At 35.2% G+C, this 25,584-nt stretch overlaps 1 protein-coding gene across 1 annotated transcript; it reads left to right on the top strand.

Moving 5' to 3' along the window:
- The first annotated feature begins 13,859 nt into the window (after positions 1–13,859).
- On the top strand, positions 13,860–22,608 carry LOC105437197 (low-density lipoprotein receptor-related protein 4-like). The gene is made up of 8 exons (XM_030992827.1): positions 13,860–14,081; positions 14,896–15,055; positions 15,701–15,828; positions 17,192–17,449; positions 17,767–17,877; positions 18,249–18,428; positions 20,008–20,101; positions 22,341–22,608. Exons 1-8 carry the CDS (start codon positions 13,865–13,867, stop codon positions 22,603–22,605), a joined length of 1,413 nt encoding a protein of 470 aa, XP_030848687.1. The 5' UTR covers positions 13,860–13,864; the 3' UTR covers positions 22,606–22,608.
- Positions 22,609–25,584: the final 2,976 nt, after the last annotated feature.

Raw genomic sequence — 25,584 nt, 5'->3', positions numbered from 1 at the left:
TAAGGTTATTACCCTATTAAGTATTGCAGTAATAAATACAATATGCATTTGCTTTTAAAACTGTACAGTGATGGACTTTTTGGAAACGGGACACTTCCTCCATTCCCCCGTAATAAAAAACAAAAGAATGTTATACCCTGTATGTCTACGACAATGATTTTTGTCATGTGTATGAATTGGGAGAGTAAATTGCAAAAGGTGTTATCCCCATTATTCATACTAATTCTGTTTTCTTTTTCGCAAACGAGAGAGAGAGAGAGAGAGAGAGAGAGACATAGGAAGACAGACAGAGAGACGGACAAATTAGTCGGTTCCATAGTGTTGGACATTGTAAATAGATAGTTATTTTTCGTTTTAAACTCTTGACCAATCATAGTGGACTTAGCTAGGCATTTCGAATCTAGGATTGGTAAGTTGATATCCATATCTTATATTTCCGCACTGTCTTATCTTTTAGATCATTATTTTGATAGAATCTGAGACAAAGTTACCCAATCACTTTAAATGTTATTACAATCCAGCCATTAACCTCGGAGCTCTGGCGGCGGACTTGACGTGAATTACACTGTAAACCTGAAATACCCAGTAGCGTAAACGGTTTCTAGGGAGTGTGTGTGCATGTGTGTGTATGTGTGTTTGCTGTGGGCTGTGGTGGGAGTTCTAGGGGCAAGTTCGGAGAGGGGGAGGGGGGGGGGGGTGTATGATGAGGGGATGATAATCCAGCGCCGAAATTTCTTGCACGTTAAAGGTAAAGACAAGTTTTGGAAACGCCCCCTCCAAAAAATGAAATGGTAGCTCTTATTACCAATCATGTGAAAGAATCTGTTTTGAATAATAAGTGATGATACAAATTTTGCCGAGAAGCCGCCTACTTATTGATATATTGGTAAATTAATTTATCTTTTTGGAGTTGATAGATATTACGCACGTGTCACGAACGTGCGTGTGGTCCCATATACATCTTTCTGTGTACAGTGCTTGTGAATTTACCAAGACTGGGCCAAATGTTAAAGGTAAAGACAAGTTTTGGAAACGCCCCCTCCAAAAAATGAAATGGTAGCTCTTATTACCAATCATGTGAAAGAATCTGTTTTGAATAATAAGTGATGATACAAATTTTTGCCGAGAAGCCGCCTACTTATTGATATATTGGTAAATTAATTTATCTTTTTGGAGTTGATAGATATTACGCACGTGTCACGCACGTGCGTGTGGTCCCATATACATCTTTCTGTGTACAGTGCTTGTGAATTTACCAAGACTGGGCCAAATTTCTTATCATTTTGATGATTCCAGAACCTTGCACTACACACCAATACTTATATGCTACATAATCAACCTTTTCTGATCGATTCCACAACGTTTCTTTCACAATGCAATCGCATGATCAGAACTGATCTGTATCGTTAACACAAAGACACGCCCACACAAGCCTATAATCGAGATGATGTGAGATTCAAAAAAAAAAAAAAAATATGTAGGAGAGTGAACTCAATTCGATGATATTGCTGGTTGATTTTTAACAAATAATTGAATTTTCAATCAACGTGAGAACTTGTTAAGATATTTACAAAAAGTGGAGCTGAATTGGTACGATCGTATAAGCTTAATTTCACACATTTTGGGGTCTAAAACTACCTTCATAGCAGTTTTAGGTTCTAAAAGGGCACAATAAATGTCATAGATAAAAATAAGAGCAATAACCATGCTTTTTGCGGTCTGAAAACAGAACTCAACTATCCGTTTCATTGACAATCAGCCAAGCATGAAGTCTTTCGTCTATGTCTGATTGTCAACGAAACGGAGTTAAGTCCTTTTTTTCAATTCAGTTTGTTGCTATGGCAGACAGCCAGTGAAAACGAATTCCTTTAATCAAATTATGGAAATGCAAACATCATTTTAAACAAACAAAACGTTTCAGGACCCCTCAACCCTCTCTCTTTCTCTCTCTCTCACACACATTGTGCACCAGCAAACCTACTGTATATCTACATCACCATGCAAGCTGACACTTACAAGCAGCATCTAAACAAAACATTGTTATTCCTTGCTCATTCTTCCTGATTGAGGTGTCATATGAATGGTCCAGAACTTTATCCCGATTTGTACAAATGCACAATTAGGGAATGATCAATACTATTCTGGGTGCAATAACTTACTATATTCGATACCCTTAAGGAGAATAAGGTGTTTATCTCAAATAGCGAATTAACTTTCAAAGGTTATTAATTAAAACTCAAATCCAATAAAGAACACAAATGATGGTAACTATCAAGGAACATCATAAGATAACATCCCAAATCAATTCTAACCAATTTGTATCACCCAATGATTATGATTAACTTAAACAAGGGATGCGAATCAAATTGTAATCATTATAGAGAAGAGGGTATGATACATTTGCCTGTAATACGCATAGGATTTCCCTGAGTTGGAGGTTTTGTATCAGCTGCCTAATGTTAATATCAATAGGTGAGCAATTGTTTGTGGAAGAATATCACACACATATACAAACTTTTAACCAACATTACTTCCTTTAGCGAAAAATGGGTACAAAAGGGAAATACTGCTGTTTACTCATCCACGGCAGCACAATTATGAATATGATTTCATCGGACAGGGTATAAGTGACCCTTTGTCATGAAATATAATTCAGATTATAACTTTTGAATTAGAAGCTTACAAAGTTCGGTGCACCTTTTGTATACGCTCTGTATAGGGATGTCCTTCGGTGGTCCATTACACTTCTATTGCACGAGTTGTTCTGTAAATTAAGAGAGGTATTATTACACGTCAGCTTTCTTTTACGTTAATTTAAACATGACGAAGGTTTCACGTCACCGGCATTTACTAAATGAAGGGCTTGAAGCTTTAAAATAACGGACGATGGGGGAATGAAATGTTCATTAATCGGTTAGCATGACTAACATACATCATAACTAACATATATATATATAAATAGGGGGCATAATAATGACACATAGATTCATTTTTATTTGATTAATTGATTTCTAGATCATAATTTAAACATACATAACGCCACCAGTGTGATATAATTTACGATTCAAAGTACAATACATGATACCCATATTGTATAGAACAAGACAATACATAGGAGAACATTAACCATTTTACAATTAACATGATATAGGAGGGGTACAGCGTAAGCATAACGCTCCAAATGCTTGCAGCGCTCGATTAAACTAAAATGAATATTCAACAAGGCATTAAACGGGTCTATAATTACGTCTTCCGGTTTTCTGTTTCATTCTTTGGAAGTTATCTTTGGAATATGCTTCCGACTGATCTAAGAATTGAACGATCAAGAACCTATTTTCGTAAAAAAATCCCAAAATTACTCTTAGGTGAAAACCACGAACTATAACCTTGTAATTATATAGTTGTATAAAGCAACCAGTGTAGTTTTTGTTATTGTAATATTATACAAAAATCCTATTTATAGGATTTGGAAACACATTGTGTGTTTGTCTATAAACTTTATTTTAGGCTTTAGATAACGAGAGTCAGGCTCGACTAGCACATGTGCTTTTTAAAACTCTATTATACCATCGATCACAATATCATTGTAAATAGTCATTTACTATTTTACTCTATCGCTGTAGAACATGTTAATTAATTCATGTAATGTTTATATTTATATTATATTGACATTGTCATTTTAAATTTATATATATTTTGTTTCAATGTTTACAATGGTGGTGAATACAAAAATTCAATTCAATCCAATTCAGTTAAAAACTATTATTGATTTAACTAATCTGAACTAATCTGAATTAAACTAACAACCTACAGTACACAATGGCGATAGAGAATGACGTGCAATATATATATATATATATATATATATATAATGACAGAGAGAGAGATAAGAGATAGAGGGAAAGAGGGAAGACTGTAGAATTCAAAATTACTTGACACCTGTTGACATTAGAAAACATGTCTATGACGTCAGGTCATGGACAATTAAAGTGGTTGAATGAATAACATACATACAATGAAGATAAAAGCACAAATCACTGTTATTGGGTCTGGAGCATAGTATTTACAGCTATTTTGAAAGAGTATGTCGACTTCAGATTTCGAATCACAGTAAGGAGTGAATTCATAATATTCGGAGCAGCATGTCGAATGGATTTGAAGGATAATACGATTTTTAGATTTCTCAGATGGAATTTGTCAGCTAGTATTGTGGAATACGAGTGTACATGTTTATTCACATCAAATAATGGGGGAAATAGGAGGAAAGTTTCCCGTTTTGTAAGCGGAATAATAACACGTGCGGTTTGCAGGATATAAATATCATTAACTTAAGAGTTTTAAGTTAAAAAACAGTGGATTTGAATGTTCACGATAAGAAGAATTAGTACAGAGAAGTACGGCTTTCTTTTGCGATAATAAAATGGTATCATTACTCTTTACAATAGGAGATAAATGGCACATATAGACAATTATATAGCAGAAATAAAATGTTCAGTGGGACATAATGTCTGCAATTTACATAGTTGGATATATATCTAACCTGGTGATTGCACTTCATATTTTCATTTATTGATATACCGAGGAATTTCGTATACTCCTTTCTTTCTACAAATTCATCATCCAAAGATATTTAAACATTTGTTCTTGTTTTTGAAGTCTATGAAATTAGTTTTCTTGAGATTGATTGTCTTTAAACCAATTTGGTAATTTTGGCAGCTCGGTATTGACGAATCTTGCAAGTGTTTGATGATCTCAATCGGAACAGAATAGATTCGTGTCATCAGCGAATAATACATCTATTAGGAATACATTGTAAAAAATCATTCCATAAATTGGGGTAAACAATAATTATTCCACCTTTATAACCATCAGTGTATATCCTACAATGTTGTGTGTATGCGTATTAAGTGATTGTGAAAATATAATTTATTTTGTATCTTCTCAAAACTTTATTGTTCAATCTTAAAGTTCTGACAGGATATAAACTGCTATGAAAAAGAAACTCTTTGACTCTGTATTCGCTGTTGCTCATAAAGAAAGAATATACTTTCTTACTTCGTGCATTAAATTTGACAATATGCTTTATTCTTGATAGTGTGTATCTTTTTCTTAACAGTTTATATCCTGTCAGAACTTTAAGATTGACCAATAAAGTTTTGAGAAGATACAGAATAAATTATATTTTCACAATCACTTAAAGACCGTCAATACTACTGGGCCAGAAGGGATTAGACCACACAGCGAGGTCACTGACATGTGGTTATCTCATTAACTCAGCTCTCAACTAACATAAGAAAAAGAGGATCATGGGGGACCAACAGGCACCGATCGGGGAAGTTTTCTATATAGAGGGAGCAAGTAGCTACAAGTAGGACAATGGGGCTTTAATATAATTTTTTTAAATGGGGCAAAAGTGTATGCCACAACAATAATTTGCATATGATACGCTGTATAAATAATGGAATAGATAAATTGAAGGGTTCAAGATTTATATTAACTGCTTCCAGTACAAATTAATTTGCATTTTGCTGTAAATATTACAACACCAAATTTCCGAACACCAACACCCTTGTATTTGATAAAATTTTGTTTGTTCATGTTTTAAGTTTAATTTAAAAGTTGAATATTTTTTTTCTTCTTCTTCTTCTTCAAGATAATCTGCCTCCTTCAGTACTGAACATTCTTGCAGATGCCGTATATTATTATGATTTGTTTAATAAATATGCAATTGAGCTAAATCATAACACAGTAACCGTCATCCAATGACAATTTTATTACGGGGTAAATAATTCCAGAGAGAAGATAAGCTGATGTAGAGGTGTGAAAGGTGATAGGTTAGATCCCAAGCAAGAGTCTTATGTCCTTATGCAGTGCATTTTATCTCAATCGCTTCTCTTCACCCAGGTAATAAATTGTTACCCTGTTTGATACGAACTTTGTATGTGGTTGGTTTGCCACGTGTTCACGTGTAAAATGACGCCCAGCCGGAACATTCCGCATGGAGCGGTGAGTGTGCAATATAATGTGTGGAATGTTAATTGACTCCAAGGACAAACATGTAGTAATCACAAAAGTAAGAGCTCATCAACTTTTATTAAGCGATATGTGACTGTTATATTCTGGATTCCCGACAGATACGTGTATGATCATGATGGTGATCTTTATGAAGACGAACGCACTGGTTGTCTTTCTGTTTTTCTTGTACTCCGCTCAGAGCCGTAAGTTTGCCCGTTTCTTTCTTTTTATGTTTTTGTATTAGCATTGTTGTCATTATTAGTTCAGTAATTGTAGTAGAAGAGGAAAAATAGGTAATACTGATATTAGTACTGTGTGCATTATTAAAGTGATTATTGTTGATATTGTTGTTGTTATCATTAATATAAATAATATCACTTTCATCATCATCACTATCATTATTATTTTTCATTATTAATGTTATTAAAATTATTATTACCATAATTTGTATCAATATAATTATTATTATCATCATTAACATAAGCAATATTATCTTTCTATCTATTATTATAATTATCATTATAATGTCATTATAAATATATTCTTGTTGTTATCATTATAAAGCATCTTTACTGTTTTTATTATTATTATTATTATTATTATAAGCATTATTGTTATCGTGGAGCTAATCAAGGCCTGAAATTAGTTATTTTCCATATTGTGTTGCACAGTCCTTTACTCCATTCATGCCTATGGTTTTGTGAAAATATGCACGTGTGGTAAACTTGAGGCCGTGCAAGAGAGTGAAGAAAGCAACAAGAGTGTCTGGTAAAATGATTTAAGCATTTAGGTACCCCCTGATGGAGATATTATTTGAATTGAATTTGTTTATTAAAAACAACATGACATGCAGCTTAAGGCTGATATTTTCTGTTCTACGAAGTATTCTATTATTTTTGTAATTATGATTAAAAAGTAATATTAAAATGATAATTAACACCAAACAAGAAACCTATTATCTATTTTAGATTTCTAAACGTAGGAAATATGTGGATAAGCAGCTCATCAAAATAGTTTGGGTAATGTGACGGATTTATGTACACAAATTTAGAACATCTACACAATTTAGATTGTATTTTATTGGCATTGTCTTTGAAAGCAGATTACACAACGTGAAAAAAGTGCACAACAATATGTTTAGGATTATAATTTGAGAATTAGAATTTAAAGTCACATACATTCACAGATGACGCGATTATAAAGACCTACGATAATCAAGGCTAGTGCAACTTCAATATCCTAATGTCCATCAAATATTTATTATGTTTGGCCGAGGGGGATAAGTAATTGCAGATAAAAATTACGTAACTGCTACTTGACAGATGTACAAACATCAGGGGGTGTTTCACAAAGATCCTAAGTTGAACTTATCTCTCAGTTGGACTTAACAATTATGAAAAGCATTAGCATCTTTGAAAATGTTTTGTAAAAGTTATTTTTAAATGCATACAATTTTGACTCAAATCATTCATATTTTCTATTATAATGGGAGATTTCATGTTCTTGATGTGGAATTTATGAAAAGTCTAAAATACATGACTTTTTGCTTATGAATACATTTCAAAATAAGTCTACGAATGGCTCTCCATAATATTTAAGTCCAACTTAGAGTTAAGTTCGACTTCGAATCTTTGTGAAGCACCCCCCTGGGATGTGAACTGACATTGACATTCTTGAATCAAATAAAATTCCAAGATTTCTACAGGATTTACTGAGATGGTCGAATAACATCATCTTCAATCGGAATAGAAGGAATGCTTAACTTATTTATTAGTATGCATCATGGCTACCGGATTTGCACTATGAACGTGGAGTTTGTGCGTGTGTCTGTGTGTGTTAGCGCTTATGTAAGTTTTACATGTTATTGTTGTTTATTTGCAAAGTTTTTGAAATCAGATTTCAAAAAATTTCCCCTTAAACAAACAATACAAACCACAAAATATATAGGCTACTTCCATAATTTGTTTGTGTTTTCCAAGGGTCCGTGTATGAGCCAGTTATTTTTCTGTGCGACTCGGGAGGGAATTCCATTTTCGAGAGCACCGCTGACGAGCTCGAGTTCCATTCGCTTCCACTGCCCAACGTACGGCAACCGGTGGCCGTCGGATACGACTTCGACGATGATGTCGTATTTTGGATCAATGCTGAAGACGGGTCTCTAAATCGCGCTAAACGCAATGGATTGGGTTATGAGACATTGGATGCCGGTCATGGTGAGTATTTTCTTTTTTCAATTCGGCGGAGGTGTCAGGGTATAGTGGTTCGTTCACTTGATTCTCAATCTTAGGGTCAAGGGTTCAAACCTCAGCTTGGCGTCCTTTGGCAAGACATTTGTACACATTTGCCACTCTCCATCTAAAAGTTAATGGAAACATTGCTACTGACGGGGTAATGATTATTGCAGGGCCTTCAGGAAGAACCGCATCTACGCTGATAAACTAAACTATCATTATTATTGTTATTATTATAATTGATATTGATAACATTATTATTATTAGTGTTAATATGATTACTATTTTGTTATTACATGCATTATTATCAATATGCTAATCATTGTTATTGTTATTTATATAACCATTTTTATTATTATCGTTGTTGTTATTATTATTTTTATTTTCATAACTTTTATTATTATTATTGTTTATATTATTATCATGGCCGGATCTTGAATAGTCTAATAAGGAAAGGGTAGGAAAAAAACCTCTTTTATTGTTATTATTATAATTGATAATATTATGATTATTATAAGTGTTAATATAATTACTTTTTTGTTATTACATGTATTATTATCAATATGCTAATTATTTTTATTTTTATTTATATAACCATTTTTATTATTATCGTTATTATTATTACTATTATTATCATTTTTTTAACTTTTATTATTGTTATTGTTATTATTATAATCATGGCCGGATCTTGAATGGTCTAATAAGGAAAGGAAAGGGCGGGAGAAAAACCTCTGACGAGCCACCCCTTCCAAAACATGTTATCCAATATCACCTCCTATAGTTGTTGACGGCCTTCTGACAAGCCGAGTGAGGTCGTGGGGGATTTTATTAGAACATTTTTCTCTTTTTTGTTTGCCTCCCATGGTGACCCCTTAGCTCCCATGGATCCACAAAATATGATTGAATTGAGTTTGTAAATACCTGAACCCATTTTGATCGTGTGTGGTTTAACATGACAAAGATTTAACAATATTTAGTAAATTAACTTCGACTAAATATTCCATTCCTTATCGCTCGTTATAGTTTAAACGAATAAGCCAACTTTTAGGAATATTCAAGAGACCCAGACTAATTAATAACATTAATAAGCTCAATCGGGTCCTCTCGTCGGGTCGGTTCGCCGGGTTACACAATAATCGAGCACTATTTTCCCTAACAGGATCAGGTGTAACTTTTGTGAAATACATCCTATTTATCAAAAAATAAAAACCTACAGGAAACCTACGGAAACTATCATTTTGATCCGACACTTTTTTATTTATCTTTTATATAGTTTGTTTACGAGATAAATAATCACAATATTTCATTAATATACTAGCGATCGAAACATCATCGTTTCATGGGTTCGTTTTCACAACATACATGTAGAAGGGTAAGCCTTATCTCAAGTACCATAGATTTTTCACCAAAAAAAGAAATGCGATTAGTAGCACTCAGTTTACCCGACCTTTCGTGAAAATGGGGGCACTTTTTCACAAAAGTCCGTGTAACCAAACGAAGTGACGCGTCGACCTTTAGTTAAAAGGTGTATGTTTTCTGCGAAATTTCGAGTAAACGGACAACTCGACCCGACGCCTAGAGCCCATGGAATGAAGTTAGTCATCGTGAGTTACATATTTGCCATTCTTACCTATATTTCTTTCAACATAGATGTTATTGATCTGACAATTCACGTTCCATCGAAAAAGATCGCCTGGATCAATGCGCACAGAAATCTATCAGGATTGTTTGACTACTCGTCTGGTCTTCAAGGCAACACTTTTGCCGGTAAAAACTTTTCTACAGTAGCGGCTCATCCAAATGGGTAATTAAACAAAAATCATGTTTGGATCATGTAAGATGTACTGTAATTAATTTTCATCTATTTACGAAGAATCTTCACCAGCCGATGATAAAAAAAAAAAACTATGCGACGGTCCAATAATGCTTCTCGAAGGAAAGGTAAAAAAGAAAACGGCAACAAACATTCAATTTAACAACAACAACATATCGAAAATAAACAAGTTATATCTAATCAAATACATTAACTGACTGTATCTTTATTCATTGTAGATATTTGTTAGTTTTTGTATGACACCAAAGTCAGGATGATCCAGCTTGCGATCATCGACCTACCAACAAAAACTACAAAAATCAATTTCAAAATTGGATGCGCAAGAGAGTGACATATCTGGATCAACAAAATAGTTCGTCGGCCTTATGCCAAAAGGGCCTTAACCCGTTTTTGGGGGTTATTGAGTTATTAACATCACCTTGTAGGTTTCATCATTCTCTTTAAAATGATGTGCTTCACTTGTTGTAATTTGATTTATTTATGAAGATAATTACGAATTTCAAAAGGCCCTTAACGCGTATCTCATCTTTTTCCTTACGCCAAAAGGGCCTTAACCTACAAGGCAAATTGTTTGTCAATGACAGATTAATTCGTAATTTCCATTTAATTCAATAGATATCAGTAGAAACACCATTAAAGCATGATTAGTCTACAATAGACACAGTGTACTTGGAATAATCACTGAAAGTATATGTCATGAATTTAGATCATGAATTCTGAGCGAGATTTTATTTCAGATGTGAATGCATGAAATGCAACTGACTCATGAAATACGCAGATGTCAACGGATGGGACTGTAATGAAAAATAAACAACGAAAAAGGTTTCCTAAATGTACGATCCCTAAAAAATAACTTCACCGTAAGCTGCATTATATTAATAAAAATATTCAGATATCAAAAATACCTTTTCTAAAATTGTAATTAATCAGTTTTATCAGTTTTCGTGATCCAGTAGTCGTAGGAGGGGCTTTTAGGCAAACTGATAGTGTTGCGAAACAAGAAAATATCTTTATGCCAGAAGGGCGCTAACTACGCGCGCGTGCGATAACCGCAGGTTAAGGTCCTTTCGGCAGAACGCCGCGTGGGGTACGCAGGCGGTTACGGCCCTTTTGGCATAATGCCGCGTAGGTTACGGCCCTTCTGGCATAAATACGCTACTCTCAAGCCATATGCCAAAAAGGCCCTAACTTGTTTTTTGCACAAAGCATGAAAACTTCTGCATATTTTAAAACAAATTTAACACATTTCATGTAAAACTTAATAACTTAACATATTTATCGAAATTGACTTCAGAAGAAAAAAAAACGACCATAAACTTTTGATTATTAGAGAGGCCAAAACTTCAAACGCGATTATCTCGGAATGGCCAAAAGCAGTTAAGGCCCTTTTGGCCTAAGGCCGACGAGTTATTCATTGACCGTCCTTAGACCTCGATTTGCATAATTACACACCAGTTACTGTTGATTTTTATCAAAATGTTCCAATACGAATTCATTTATCTACACAGGAACTTCTATGTGATCGACAACACACCATCAAAAGCAGATATCCACACTCTATACAACAGTTTTTACCCCATGGCGACAAACGTAATGACTGGGCTTACGTCTGCAAGGAGTCTTGCACTCGACAGGGAAGGTAAGGATGTGCTGTACAGTGTGTCCCAGAAAAAAGAAAGAAACCGAATTTCATGACAGAAGTTGTGTATCACATGAAGAAGAGAAGTAGAGCTCTCCATATTGTATGTCTCATTAAAGAAATTATTTATTATGATAGAAATTTCTGCCATAAGATCCGGTTTTGTTTTTTCAAAATTTAGAAGCCCCCCCCCCCCCCCCCGGGCTATGCAGTTTCAAAATAGCCCAGGCTATATAGGGTTAACCTTTCAGAGTTACCATTCGTTTTTAGAATCCAAGAATGTTATGTTTAATGGTTATTTTTAGTTCGATAAACACCATTGTGCAGCATAAAAATAGGTACGTATGTATGGAGTCTCTCCGATTATTGTTTTCGTATCAACATACACCTATTCGAGTGAGTACATACTGTATCATGTCATTTGGCTTATGCTAATAATATGATCAACGAAAGTATTTTTTTTGGGGGGGGGGGGGAGGGGGGGATTAATTTTTTTTGCAGGAGTTCGATCACATTTAGTGCGTATCCGAGTTGAGAGATTGTATAACTTTTACTTGTCTGAAATTTTGGAGACTTGTGCCTCCACGAAATCAGATACTTTATTTGATTTACTCTCGATAAACCTCAGTACTTAATTGTCTTAATATTGTTTTTTTCTTTCTCCTTTTGTTTCCATTCTTTTTTTCTAATTTAAAAACGTAACATCCAGGAACGCGCCTTTTTATCTTTGATGACCAAAAGGGAACGATCGAGTCTTTTGGTCCACTTGGAGGGGACCAGGTGACTCTTTTCAGAACGGAACGCACGTTACCAGTTGATATCGCCTGGTACAGGGGAATACCCCTGTGGACAGATTCCGCTACAAGAGGTGTTACCTTTCTTCACGGTCACAGGGGTGTTTCGCCTGCTTCGGCCAACATTCTTCATTTTGGAACGCCCACAGGAATTCATGTTTATCATGGTAATATAGATGACAATTCTGAGCCAGTCTCCCCTTTTCCAAATCTGGCCCTTCATATGGTTTATAAAGGATTGGGGGGGGGGGGGGAGGCTTGATGAGTGAACACAATTAATTATTGCTTTATATATATGTATATAGATATAGGAGTTGGTAAGGTTAAACCTCCTATATCTACATTTGCTCCTACAGTTCAGCACTGTCAGAAATTGCAGTTTTACTAAACTTACTTATATATATAATTATATACATATACATATCACAACATTAAAGCTTTGTTAGTTAAGGTAAATATTAAGATTTGGTTACTAAAATTACTCCCCCACAACAGAATATTGACAACTCCATTTCCCCTCTAGAATGTGAGGAAAGGTGTTTTGGAAGTTGGGTTTCAGTTATTTGGTCTTATTTACTCTATTTCTTAGGCCAATCTCACTCAAAGAGACCCGAAGAGAGGTGTCTTACAGATGAAGTTACATGCGGAGATCTTTGCATCCCTTCAGCATGGCAATGTGACGGCCTTGTTGACTGCCTCGATCAGTCGGATGAAACCAACTGCGATCCAGCCGAAGAATCCGGTATGTTTGAAGGAAACTTTGGGTGACGTGGTAACATTTATTCAAAATTAAAATTTGAAAATTAACATTGGTTATTTTGCCTTGTTTATAGTTTAGGTGTTTTTTAGGATCAAAATATATCAAAATAAATTATAGTTAGAAATTAAATAAAACAATAAAAACAATAAAATATAATGCCTCTATCAGTCGGATGAAACGAACTGCGATCCAATCGAAGACTCCAGTATGTTTAAAGGAAACTTTGGGTGACCTGGTGTCGAAGACTCCAATATGTTTAGGTGTTTTTTTAGGATCAAAATATATCAAAATAAATTATAGTTAGAAATTAAATAAAACAATAAAAACAATAAAATATAATGCCTCTATCAGTCGGATGAAACGAACTGCGATCCAGTCGAAGACTCCAGTATGTTTAAAGGAAACTTTGAGTGACCTGGTGTCGAAGACTCCAATATGTTTAAAGGAAACTTTGGTTGACCTGGTAAAATTTATTTAAAATTAAAAGTTGAAAGTGAACATTGGTTATTTAAATGTCATTCCGTAACGATTCGAACTGACCTTTCATGCGTAACCTTTTTTTTTTTTTTTTACTTCTTGGCAGATTCTCTGATGTTTCTGACAGACCTAAGTGGAGGGGCAATTTATGTTGCACACACGAACAATCTGAATTTCAGGCAGCTCCCGTTTCTCTTTGTACAAAAGCCAGTTGCAGTGGGGTATGACGTCATAGCAAAGGAAGTGTATTGGACAGACGTGGAAAGAAAGACGTTAAGTGCTGCTCAAATCGATGGGTCCAGTCAAAGAATAGTCGTTCAAGGGCTTGGAGGTTTGTGTTTCTAACGTTTAAGCAATATATCGGTTATAGAGGGTAATACAAAGTTTTGGTATGGGGTCATGAATTTGGTTCATATGAACATGTTAGAAGCATATGCGATTTTACAATATTCAATAATCGTTGTCGCGGCTGAAATCGAGTCTAAAGTGATGAAATTGTAAACAATAAAATCTTTATGTTGCAGAACGTCCTCCTAAGACTGATATTTAATACTTTAGCTTCAAAACAACTTTTGTTTTCTATTACAATCGACCGATTTGCTATTCTCGTTTGGAAATTACATATCAGAACTCTGAGATTTTCATGGTTGCAGCTATTATGGAATGGCCTTGGGCGCTATTTAAAATATTTAAAATAAAGCGGGGGCACCGGTAAATTATGGATTATTCATTTTCTCGAAAGCCGAAGTGTTTTAGGGCTAAATTTTCTAGTACTTATAATACATCCACAGGGGCATCAAAATATATCGATATTTTAAAGAACTGCTATCACTCCAATTTTCAAAATCTCCCAAAAATGTGCATTACCTTTAAGGGGCTCAAGTACCTATTCCACCGCAAGTTTAGTGATTCACGTGTACATATAAAATGTGTGCGTGTTTGTCTGTTCGAGTGGTGTGTTTATGATTACATTCTTCAACAAATGCTCCTACTTGAACAAAAACAAAAATAAATAATCATGGTAGATATTGGATTTTTTTTCCATAATTTTTTCTTCATATTTTTTACATATATATATTTATTTTTTTGTGAGGGGGGGGGGGGGATTGTTCTAAGTTTAAAAATCTCCTTCAAATTTAACGCAGTTCCTGACGGTCTTTTCGTGGATAGCGACAACGAAACTATTTTCTGGACAGATACGGACTTCAAAACCATCGAATCCATCCAGTTTGACGGATCGAACCAGCGAGTATTGATAAACGATGTAGATATGCCGAGGGCAATTATGATTGTTCCAGAAAACAGGTTTGACATCGTCTAATATTTTTCGCTCTTTCCATGTTGGAAAGTATTTGATCAATATTACTTAATTAAGAATGAAATGTCTTGGAGGAAAAGAGAGCCGGGGGGGGGGGCAGGGGCAAAAGAAGAGAAGCGGAAACCCTTTTTGCTGGTATATTCCGTCCTTTAATTTCATGGATCATTTTTCTACAAATAAGAAAGTTTTGATTTAAAAAAAAAAAAAAATCTCTATTCGTATGGGGAATTAAAAATGGTTAAACGAGTAAGATCCAGGCAACGTAGTATACGTTTCCATTTGTCCCATCATACACAAAGTGGCAAAAATGTCAATCTAAAAAAAAAAAATGAAATACTTAGGAGGAACTTTTTTCTTTAGCGGATCTGTATAATAATATTATTTTGTATGTACCGATTTCAGCAATTTCAGCAATTTCAGCAATAACGGGAGGCTTATTGGCCGTGCATCATAACCAACTGACCGAATTTTGATTGGCATAGAATTATTATAAGTATTCTAATAATTTAAAAATCATAACTTTCTTATTAATCGGTCCAATTTATTTCAAGTCTTTCACATTGAGTTTCTTTGATTTTCTCTGCGTTCATACCATGAACTCATTACAAAGGCTGGATTACCTTTCAATACAGGAAGCTCTATTGGACGGACTGGGGGAGTACACCCAAGATTGAGATGTCTAATCGGGATGGTTCTGGACGTCAGATGATTCTGGATACAGACATCGGATGGCCAAACGGTATCACTTACGATATGCAAGGTAGTCTAAAACTCGTTGACACGGTTTAATTACCATAACTGATTATCAGTGGTAGTATCGAAATCTTAAATAACTCTTAGCTGAACATATAACAAGAACTGCAAGCCCACAAATTAGAAAAGAGTCTTATGTGTCAATGTGTGTTATTATTGATTAGTCATGAAAAGATACCTTCTAAATGACAAGCATAGCCATAAACTTCAAATGTTTTAAAAATCTGTATAATGTATTTAAACAGCAGGTTGACTATCATATGGAAGATTCTGAAATGCCCTAATCGCCACGCACTAAACAATAAGGGCAATGTAATCATGGCGCGTTATCCGCCGGTTTCAAAAATCTGCCTGTACTCGGTTTTTAAATATTTTCTGTGACTGGTTTTCATGCTTGACCCAAGGCTTCATGAAATCATTAATGAATCCTGAAATAAAGTCTCCACGTGCAGGCTATATTATCCCTCCTTATATGGAATTACAAATAAAAAGGTTTGTGACAATTTGATTATAGGTATTATAGATTTTTTAAAAAACTTTTCAGAACGTTATTGATCAATCTATAGTATTAATAATAGTTCGTTCTTATATAGCGCATTTTAGGACAGCAAGGCCCCTCAAAGCGCTCTACAAATATATATAACCCCGGTCATCGGATTCGGGCTTACTCGCACACAATGTATGCACATTCTCCACTCCCTGGGGAGCATTCCTGCCAGGCGTCATTTTTACAAGCGAACACTTGCTCATCTAACCACATTAAGTTTTGCATCCTACCGGGTACACATTTAATACCTGGGTGGACAGTGGCAAATGTAGTTCAATGTCTTGCCAAAGGACATTAGTGCCGCGGCGGGACTTGAACCGCGGACCTTTTGATCCACAGTCCGGTGACATAGCCACTCGACCACGTCACATCTTGATCAAATATATTTCTAAGAAGGTATGAACTATATTTATCAAGAATAAAATCATTGGTCGAGTAGTTTAAAGCGCACGACTGGAGATGTGAAGGTTGAGTGTTCAAATCTCAACACGGCACTAATATCCTTTGGCAATATATTAACCTGCACTTGCTACTCTCCACCCAGGTGTTAAATGGGTTTCCCGATAGGATGCGGCCGTCATTGTTGGTCAAACAGGTTTTGAGCGTCAAGTAACGCCTGGCTGGTATGCTCCCCAGGGAGTGGAGGTTGTGCACACAGTGTGTGCGGACAAGCACTGAATCCAATGACAGGGGTAATAGTATATGTGTAAAGCGCTTAGAGACATTTGTATTAAGCGCTATATAAAAATTAAATATTATTATAATTAAATATTATTCCAACTTCATAGGCAACAATGCATGTTCCCTCTTTTCTTTGAAATAGGGAATCGGTTGATTTGGTGTGATGCTCGTCTCGACAAGATTGAATCCTGCGACCTTGATGGTGGTGGGAGGAAGATTCTCCTTGATAGTACCCACGGTGCCTTTCATCCGTTTGGTGTGATAGTGTACAAGAGTACGGTGATGTGGAGCGATTGGGTGCTAAAGGGAGTAGGGGTAGAGGAGCCTGACAATCAAACATGGCCTGGTCTGTACTCATCTGTCAGCTTCATTGCTCAACCCTCCGGATTCCACGTCGTAGGTGAGAATATCATTCAATTAAGAAAAAAAATACTAAAATTTTCTTTGGAAAATGCGAGGATGAGAAGAAGAAAAAGTATAAGAATAAGAAGAAAATGCCCGTTCTCCTTTTACATAAAAATACCAAGCATTTTTTTATTGACTTTTATTTTGATTTATTTAATCGCCAGGCAAATTGTTAAAAGGTATATAAATGAAATTTTATCAGAAAAACAAAGGAAAAGTCATGCCTGGGCGTAGAAGGAAACTGGTTCCTGCATGCAAATATGTCGTACTTTGACTCAAGAATAATAATAAACTCTGGCAATTATCTTTCAGTTGACTCATGTTCTGCTGAGCCTTGCTCGTTCGGAACATGCCATCCGTTAGGTGTATCTAACTATGAGTGCGATTGTGTGACTGGATTCACTGGTAAAGACTGCGACACAGGTAATTATTAAACATGTTAACAATATTTCCAACGAGTTACAAGTACGAGTGTTATCAAAGACGAAGCAGAGGAAGAAGATGATGAAGGAGATGAAGATAAAGAAGAAGAAGAAGAAGAAGAAAATCTATTTCACTGCTTTTTGTAGATACACAGTCAGTGTATAAAGTAGGGTAAAGACTGTTCGTCCTTAAAATTATACTCTTTCTTAAAGTCAATTGCAATGAAATAAACATACACAGATGGTGGGTCTAGGTCTATGCTACCTAATTTCAAAACACCAGCGAAATTTTACTACAACCGACTGTTCCAGTATTCCACCCGAAATCGTAGAAGATTACATTAAATTCATACTTCAATACGTCCTACACAGCTATCACATGCGCCTTACCGATTGAATCTGAAGAGAGTCACATCGAAGATCCCAAAGATCTCTATACTCCTGGTGAGCAAATCATCATCACATGCATTAACGATGGGAATGCAAGCACGACTTGGATATGTAATGCTTCTTCGGGGTACTGGGATGCTACAGAAGATCTGAAGTGCCCAGGTGAGTATGTTCTAGTTTGGTATGTAAGATATATGGAAGCTTAAACGTGCAACGAGAAGGCGATCTCGAATGCGCTTTGTTTGTGACTAGAAGGCGAGAAGATGACTGTTTATTACTCTTTAAGTCGCCTTCTCGTCATCTTTACATAAAAAAGGCGCCTTGGTTCAAAGTAAAACTAATCTTCTCGCCGTATTTACTTAAAGGGACTTGGTAACATTGTTCAGATGAGAGATAGTGGTACTAAGGTAGTGCCTTCAATGCTAGATGTATAATTAAAGATAATCTGAACATTTGAGTGAAAACGGACCATTATTCATGGTACAAATTGGGAAACACTAATCTGATCGATTCCTTAATTCTCCCAACTATATTATTACTATTTAATTTCATTTTAGGTAAATATAAATCGTCACAAAGCAATAAAATGGCTCTACATTCCATTCCAGACATTTAAGTGTGACAGATTTTTTTATAGCCTGTTTTATGTCTTTTTTTTCATGGAAAAACGGTTGGGAAAATTCAAAAATGGTTGGGAGAATTTACTGTTAATCACTATTAGAGGATGTCATACATCGACGCCTTCAAAGAAAACCATAGATATCTTTGTGGTTTGAGAATTTGTTCAGGATTTTTTGCATGTTTGAGGGTTAGTACAGTAGAAGGAATATAGCAAGTAACATTTTATACAAAAATTAAGCATTGTTTTTTTCATTAACCTTCAACAATGTTATTAAGTCACTTTAAAATAAAGAAGGCGAACAATTGGCGAGTTTTTTACTTTTTAACAAGTCGCCTTCTCGTCTTAAATTGGCGCTTTGGCGAGTTAAACAAGACTAGTCGTATTTTTGCTGCAAGATTAAGCTTTCGTAAAGAAGAGCCCTCCTTCATTCAATAGTATTTGTGACAAAGGAGACATAATGATTTTATCCCCAGTGAATATTCATTCCCTGACAAAAGATTTCATCGACAGGATTTGAAAAGTCGATCTTTAAAACACAAAAGATTCATAATGATCACTGAAAGTGAAAGTAAAGAAAGAAGTCAAGAAGAAGAAGAAGAAGAAGATATGGAGTGGAAGAAGAAGAAATAGAAGAAGGAAAATTGATGACGATTATTGAGCTCCAAGTGTCCACTAGCATCAAAATAAATGTGTTACGAAATCACTTTTAATAATTGCTTTTTTGAACGAAATCTGTCCCAAGACTAATCTTAAGGACATAAGTAAGGCGTAAGATATCATTGTAATCTTTACAAAATGGTGATTTTGTTTTTGAGATCTCACGTGACACAAATTATCGGATAGGTGAGATCTGGTAAAACTGACAAATCATTCATTCGCATTACTGTAAATTTTTGGCATGCAAGTTTGAAGTATCATTTAACCTGATAATGAATGGTCTTCAGTCGCTATCATATTCGAAATATGACCAGAGCTATTTGAAAAAGAATCTTGATAAACTATCAGGCCACATATTTGCAGTCCGGCCCCTTTACACATTTCCATATGAATAAGATTTTTAGCGAAATCGAGTCAGAAATCATTTCTTATTTTTCCATATAAATTTGCTCTTTTTTCAAGAATCAGCAATGAACCATACAGGTCGATGGATCGGTATCGCTTCCGGTGTGATCATCTTGGCTGTTCTGGTGCTCACCGCGTTCTGTGTATTTGCGTAAGATAATTTCACAATCGTAGATATTTAGCACCAATACTGAAATTCCGGATCACACGAAAAAAAAACCTGGGCCCCGTTGCACACAACTAACCATTGATGGTAACTTTGCCATCAATGGTAACTACCATGGAAACCTTGGTTTCGATTGGCTGTTGAGCCCAGTTACCATGGTAGTTGTCATTGAGGGCAAAGTTACCATCAATGGTAAATCTTATGCACGGGGTCCAGGACTTTGCTGTTTATTAAGATAATGATGATGATACTTATATTAATCATAATAAAGATAGTGATGATGATGATGATAACAACAAATCTGGCTTTATAAAACGTTGAAGACATCAAAGATGTCTCTAAGTACTTTACAGATATATTATTACCCCCGTTTTGAATTCAGTCAGCATACAATGAATGCACAATCTCCATTCTTTGGGGAGCATTTTAGGCAGACGCCATTTCACAGTGGCTCACAATGCTGAGCAAACTCCAGTGACTTCCGCATCCTATCGCATCCTTGTAAAAACACGAAAGAGGCATGCAGGCATTCGAACCACCAACCCTCGGAATTTGAGTGAAGTGGATGAACCTATATTCCATGATATTCCCGAATGATAACACTTTTTTCAAAGGAAACCTCTTGTATTCTTTTTAATAACAACAACAAATGGTATTAATACTCGTAATATAATCATTAGCATTACTGTTATTTTCATCGTTAGAACAATCCTGATACTAGCATATACGAAAAGGAACATTAAAGCTTAAAAATAATCGAATCCAGATTTGAAAGAAAGTAGAAAAGAACTGAGATTCGCTCAGATGGAGTGATTTCATATTTCAAACATTCTTAACTCTTGATCATTTAACTGATTTATTTCAAATTCCTCTATTATATCTCTTTTGTTTTCTGCTTCCATACAAATAAACTCATTTCAAAGTTTGGATTTCTCTTTGCACGTGTATGATTTGATTATCCCCATGTTTAAGAAGTTAAAACATTCAGATTCAGATTCAGATTCAGATTAATTTTATTGGTCCATTTGGAAATTCATTTGTTGGCGTTACATAGGCACATGAACAATATACAATAGAAAATAATATACACAAATAGATAATATACAGTAGCAAATGTACAATGACAAATTACAAATTCATATGGAAACATGTACAATGACAAATTCATATGGAAACATGTACAATGACAAATTCATATGAAAACATTAAGTCGTTTTTACATAGTGGAATTATATAAGAAAAGTAGAATAGATAAATAAATGGACTTCCAACACTATTGAAAATGTACGATTGCGTAGAATTTGGAAGTAGTATTGTTGTTATATTTTATTATTATTATTTTTATCATTATTATCATCATCATTATTATCGTTATCATAATTATTATTGTTACTATTATTATTATTATTATTATCATCATCATTATCAACAGTATTTATTGCATGTATCATTCTTTGTCACGGTTTTATAGCTGAATCCTTTCTTCTTTCTTTCCTTCATAAATTAAACGGTATATAACTACAACTTCGAATAACATATGGCATCATAGGGTATTACTTATTTATTTGCTCGTGATACTGGTACATTCGGTTGAAAAGGAAAGGAAAGGAAAGGGTACAATGCAAATTGATGACTAGCGAAGTGGCAAGATACAGGCTTATTCAAATTGACTGGAGTTGTTCATTGTATTTACGAATGGAAAGCGGGACAAAGGAATTAAGGAATCGTGAGGTTCGAGCCTTCATTGATCTGTACCGATTCCCCGATCGCATTAGGGTATAGCAGTGATGAAGGGGGTGGTTAGCATTTTCCAAAATCTGGGATACCTGTTTCAGTATTGTACACACGCATTCCTGTTTCAGATCTGTCACTTCGCCAGTCATTTTGCTAGCATGATTGGATATTCTCTGCAGTTTCTTAAGGTTATCCTTTCTGCACCCACCGTACCAAACCGCACAACTAAAAAACTTTCTATTACTGACTTGTAGAATAACATCAAAATGGTTCTGTCTACATGGAACGAATTCAGTTTTCTTAGGAAGTACATTCGTTGTTGAGCCTTTGCATACAGAGATTGGCATTGGTCTTTCCATGAGAGTTCGTTATCAATTATTGTACCAAGGTACTTAAAACTCTTGACACTCTGTATATCCTCTCCTTTAAGCATGATTGGATTTGCTTGACCTTTGTTTAACGCAGTCAACTTGGTTTACCATTAATGCAGATATATAAAACGAAGGAAGCAACCTCAAGTCAATAATGGGAATATTCCAGAGCCACAGGAACGTGGGCCCCTCCCACATGTACCGCAACACCCTATTTACATGGACATGGACGAAGACCAGCATTATTACTCCGGTATATCTAATCCAAATAGTATTGGTCACATTTATGATACTAACCTAGTCGATGGCAAAGCAGGAGCACAAAGGGACTCCCGTGAAGATCAACCCAGATATGAAACAATGCTAAGATCCATAACTCAGTAAAAATCTAATTTCCGGTCTTTAACCGCGTTTAAAGATAAAGGTGAGTTGTGGTTTAAAAAAGAAAAGAAAATGAATTCTCACAGAATCAAACGAAACTTACAGTGAATGTTCAAGATTACAAATAAAATTCATTTGCCAAACAATTTTGGTAGAAAATGTATACTGGCTGAATAATGAGCATAGAAAGACAATGAAATCAAGGTGTACCAACCCCGACACCATTTGTGCAGTCCCATATACATCTTTTTGTTTGCAGTGCTTGTTACTTTACCAAAACTGGGCCAAATTTATCATGTTTTTGATGACTCCAGAACTTTGCAGTGCACACTAATACATGCTACATGATCAACCTTTTATGATCGATTCCACACCTTTTCTTTTTACAAATCAATCGGATGACCAGAATTCACCTTTATCTTTAAGGAAGGGAGTCAGACACAACCTCGGAAATCACGCACTTTTTTACCCAGACATAAATCCTATTGTTGTCGCATTCGACCCACTGCCGTCTGAAGGTGGAGTAAATGGTTAACTGGCGGGAACTGATCCTTACAATTCTAGAACACCATAAAATTGGGAGATATATTAAAGCCATGGTAATAATTGGGGAGCGCCAGGTGTGTCAAGTCTGACAGACATACAAGAACCCACTAACCAATATACTCCCACTATTATTATTATTATCATTTTATTCATTATTCATTGTTATTACCACCCTATTATTATATTTATCCAATGCCTCTTGTGCACACTGCGTTGCATTGAACTTTGCGGGCTCTATATTCATCGTGTATTAAGGGCCGTTTTTTACGTATTTACTTGTGTTCGGTTTCAAAATTTGTCTCTGAAAGGAAACCTTAGACCAAAGACTATCTTCCTTTGTTAGTTATGGTTTTAACTAAAGCATAAAACCAGCATTGTCTTTCATTTTAGTAATATGCAGGCCTAAATGTGCACTCATCCAGTGCAAGTTTGATCCCATCCCCATCGATAATTGGAATGAAAGAAAGCAGGAAAAGAAGAATGCATTAAATTCAATAAAAGATGATAGCGGTAAAGCAGCTGCAGCTTCAACAAGAGATTGGATAAGGATTGTGTAGAAATGCGGGTTTCCGAGCAAACTAGTATTGGAGTACAAGCATATTAGGTCATTTTATAAAAGACAAAGGTTCTTTGGGCCTAGTATTGTCAGAACATTGTCAGAACAACGAGGGTTTGTGGCTGTTGTTGTTGGGGGGGGGGGCATAGCATTTGAAGATTTAGGATCTGAAATAAGTGTTTGGTAATTGAAAAAACATATATCGAATTGTCAAAATTCTTGTAAATTATGAAAAAGAATATCTTGCGTCATATTAGTGTAATACATGTATATATAACCGTTCATGTTGTATTACCAGGACATCTATATATAACCCTAAATGGTACATTAACCGGACATCATAACAACTGGTATATTACCCTATCCCTATTAAATGTACTATGTCCCTATTGCAGCCAACCTCAAATTCTGTAGAACTTTGCAGGAATTATTAATATGTCATGTATGTCCTATCTGTGAAATTTAAATGTTAGCAGTGTCCTCATATTCAAATTATGCAAGGAAACCCGTTTACTTGCTAGACTTCACTGTCAGACACTATTGAGTGACTGACTGGCTTTTTTCTTCTTTGGTAATAACATACATGAAAAGAGTTGTAAAGGGTACATGAGCATTTGTCTACATCAATAACTCACTTCTTGTGATGGCCAAGATTAAACTGATTAAATCTTTGCGCAGCATAAAACGTATGGCCATTCGGTACAATTGTCAGAAAATCAAGACTATTACTTTTGGGCTCTATAGCCCTAAAGTTGATTTGACAACTAATAGTCATTATTTTCCCACTTGAAGACATTTTCAAGCCCCACCTTTTTTAGGGAAGTTCTAAATAAGTATTATCTTTCAAATGCAGTTGGAATTTAACCTTTTCATTTTTGGGCCTGCAAATTAAACCCTATTCTAATCAAAATAATGACTAACGATTTAATCTGTTGTTTCTTGGGAGGCCATTAAGTTTCCTCTGCCTGCAAAAGTTCGCAGAGGGCAGTAATTTTAATGATCGATCGTTAACAGGACACGAACATGTCCTGCTTATGACCATGTCTACTTGATGGCTCATTTTTTAAAAACTGTATATGTCCTTCTAATGACGCTTTAAGATGTATATACGATAATTTTGTTTGTAATATAGCGGTGTTACTACATAGTAAGGGATCTAAGTTGTGTTCTCATTTTATTTTTGTATTGTTTTGTTTTGGTAATGTAGTGGTATTGGGGCATAGTATTTGAAATAAATGGGTATTGGGTATTTAGGTGATTCGGGACACAGTATTGAAACTAAAGGGTATTGTAAAAGAGGTATTTAGTGAAGGAATATTTTATGCTTCCTTCTTTTTTTCTTACTTATACTACAGGGCTATTGGGGCATGCTTAGCTTTAGAAAGAATGGGTAAGAAATGAAATTAGGGATAGTGGAGCGTTGTAGTTCCGGGACACGGGACTAAAATTTAGGGTTTGTTATGTATATGTTTGTTATGTATATGTTTTGCTATAGAGTATTTGAGCATGTGGATTTTGGTGTAATGTATGGGTAATGGGACATGGGATTGGAACATAGGAGTGCGGGAATTTAAAGAAGTATTGCTGCATAGTATAATAAACAAAATCGAACTTCTGTAATATTGAGGTATGGAGACATAGTACTGAAGCATAGGAGGTAATGAGTACAGGGGAAATGGGTCTCACTATTGGAGCATTGGAGTTTGGGAACAGGAAACTGGATGTCTGTATTGGAACATAGGGGGTCGGGAATTTAGAGGAGTTTGACACAATATAGTTGGAAAATGTTGACGTCACAAGTGTAGTTTAAACATTTTAATATGTAGAGTTGTTGAGATATATGAATGAAATTACATGTTTGCATGCCGAGGCATTTAGTA

The sequence above is a fragment of the Strongylocentrotus purpuratus genome, unplaced genomic scaffold (genome assembly GCF_000002235.5).
Source record: "Strongylocentrotus purpuratus isolate Spur 01 unplaced genomic scaffold, Spur_5.0 spur5_scaffold_20, whole genome shotgun sequence".
NCBI lineage: Eukaryota > Metazoa > Echinodermata > Echinoidea > Camarodonta > Strongylocentrotidae > Strongylocentrotus > Strongylocentrotus purpuratus.
The sequence above is the reverse complement of the archived record's forward strand: the minus strand, read 5'-3'. Positions and strand labels throughout refer to the sequence as shown.

What these genes read in the sequence shown, in the direction of transcription:
- LOC105437197 (XM_030992827.1), top strand. Translation starts at nt 13,865, where the DNA reads ATGTTTCTGACAGACCTAAGTGGAGGGGCAATTTATGTTGCACACACG. An exon ending in ATGATTGTTCCAGAAAACAG is followed by an intron (nt 15,056 to 15,700) that starts GTTTGACATCGT and finishes CTTTCAATACAG; the next exon opens with GAAGCTCTATTGGACGGACT. An exon ending in TGGTAAAGACTGCGACACAG is followed by an intron (nt 17,878 to 18,248) that starts GTAATTATTAAA and finishes CGTCCTACACAG; the next exon opens with CTATCACATGCGCCTTACCG.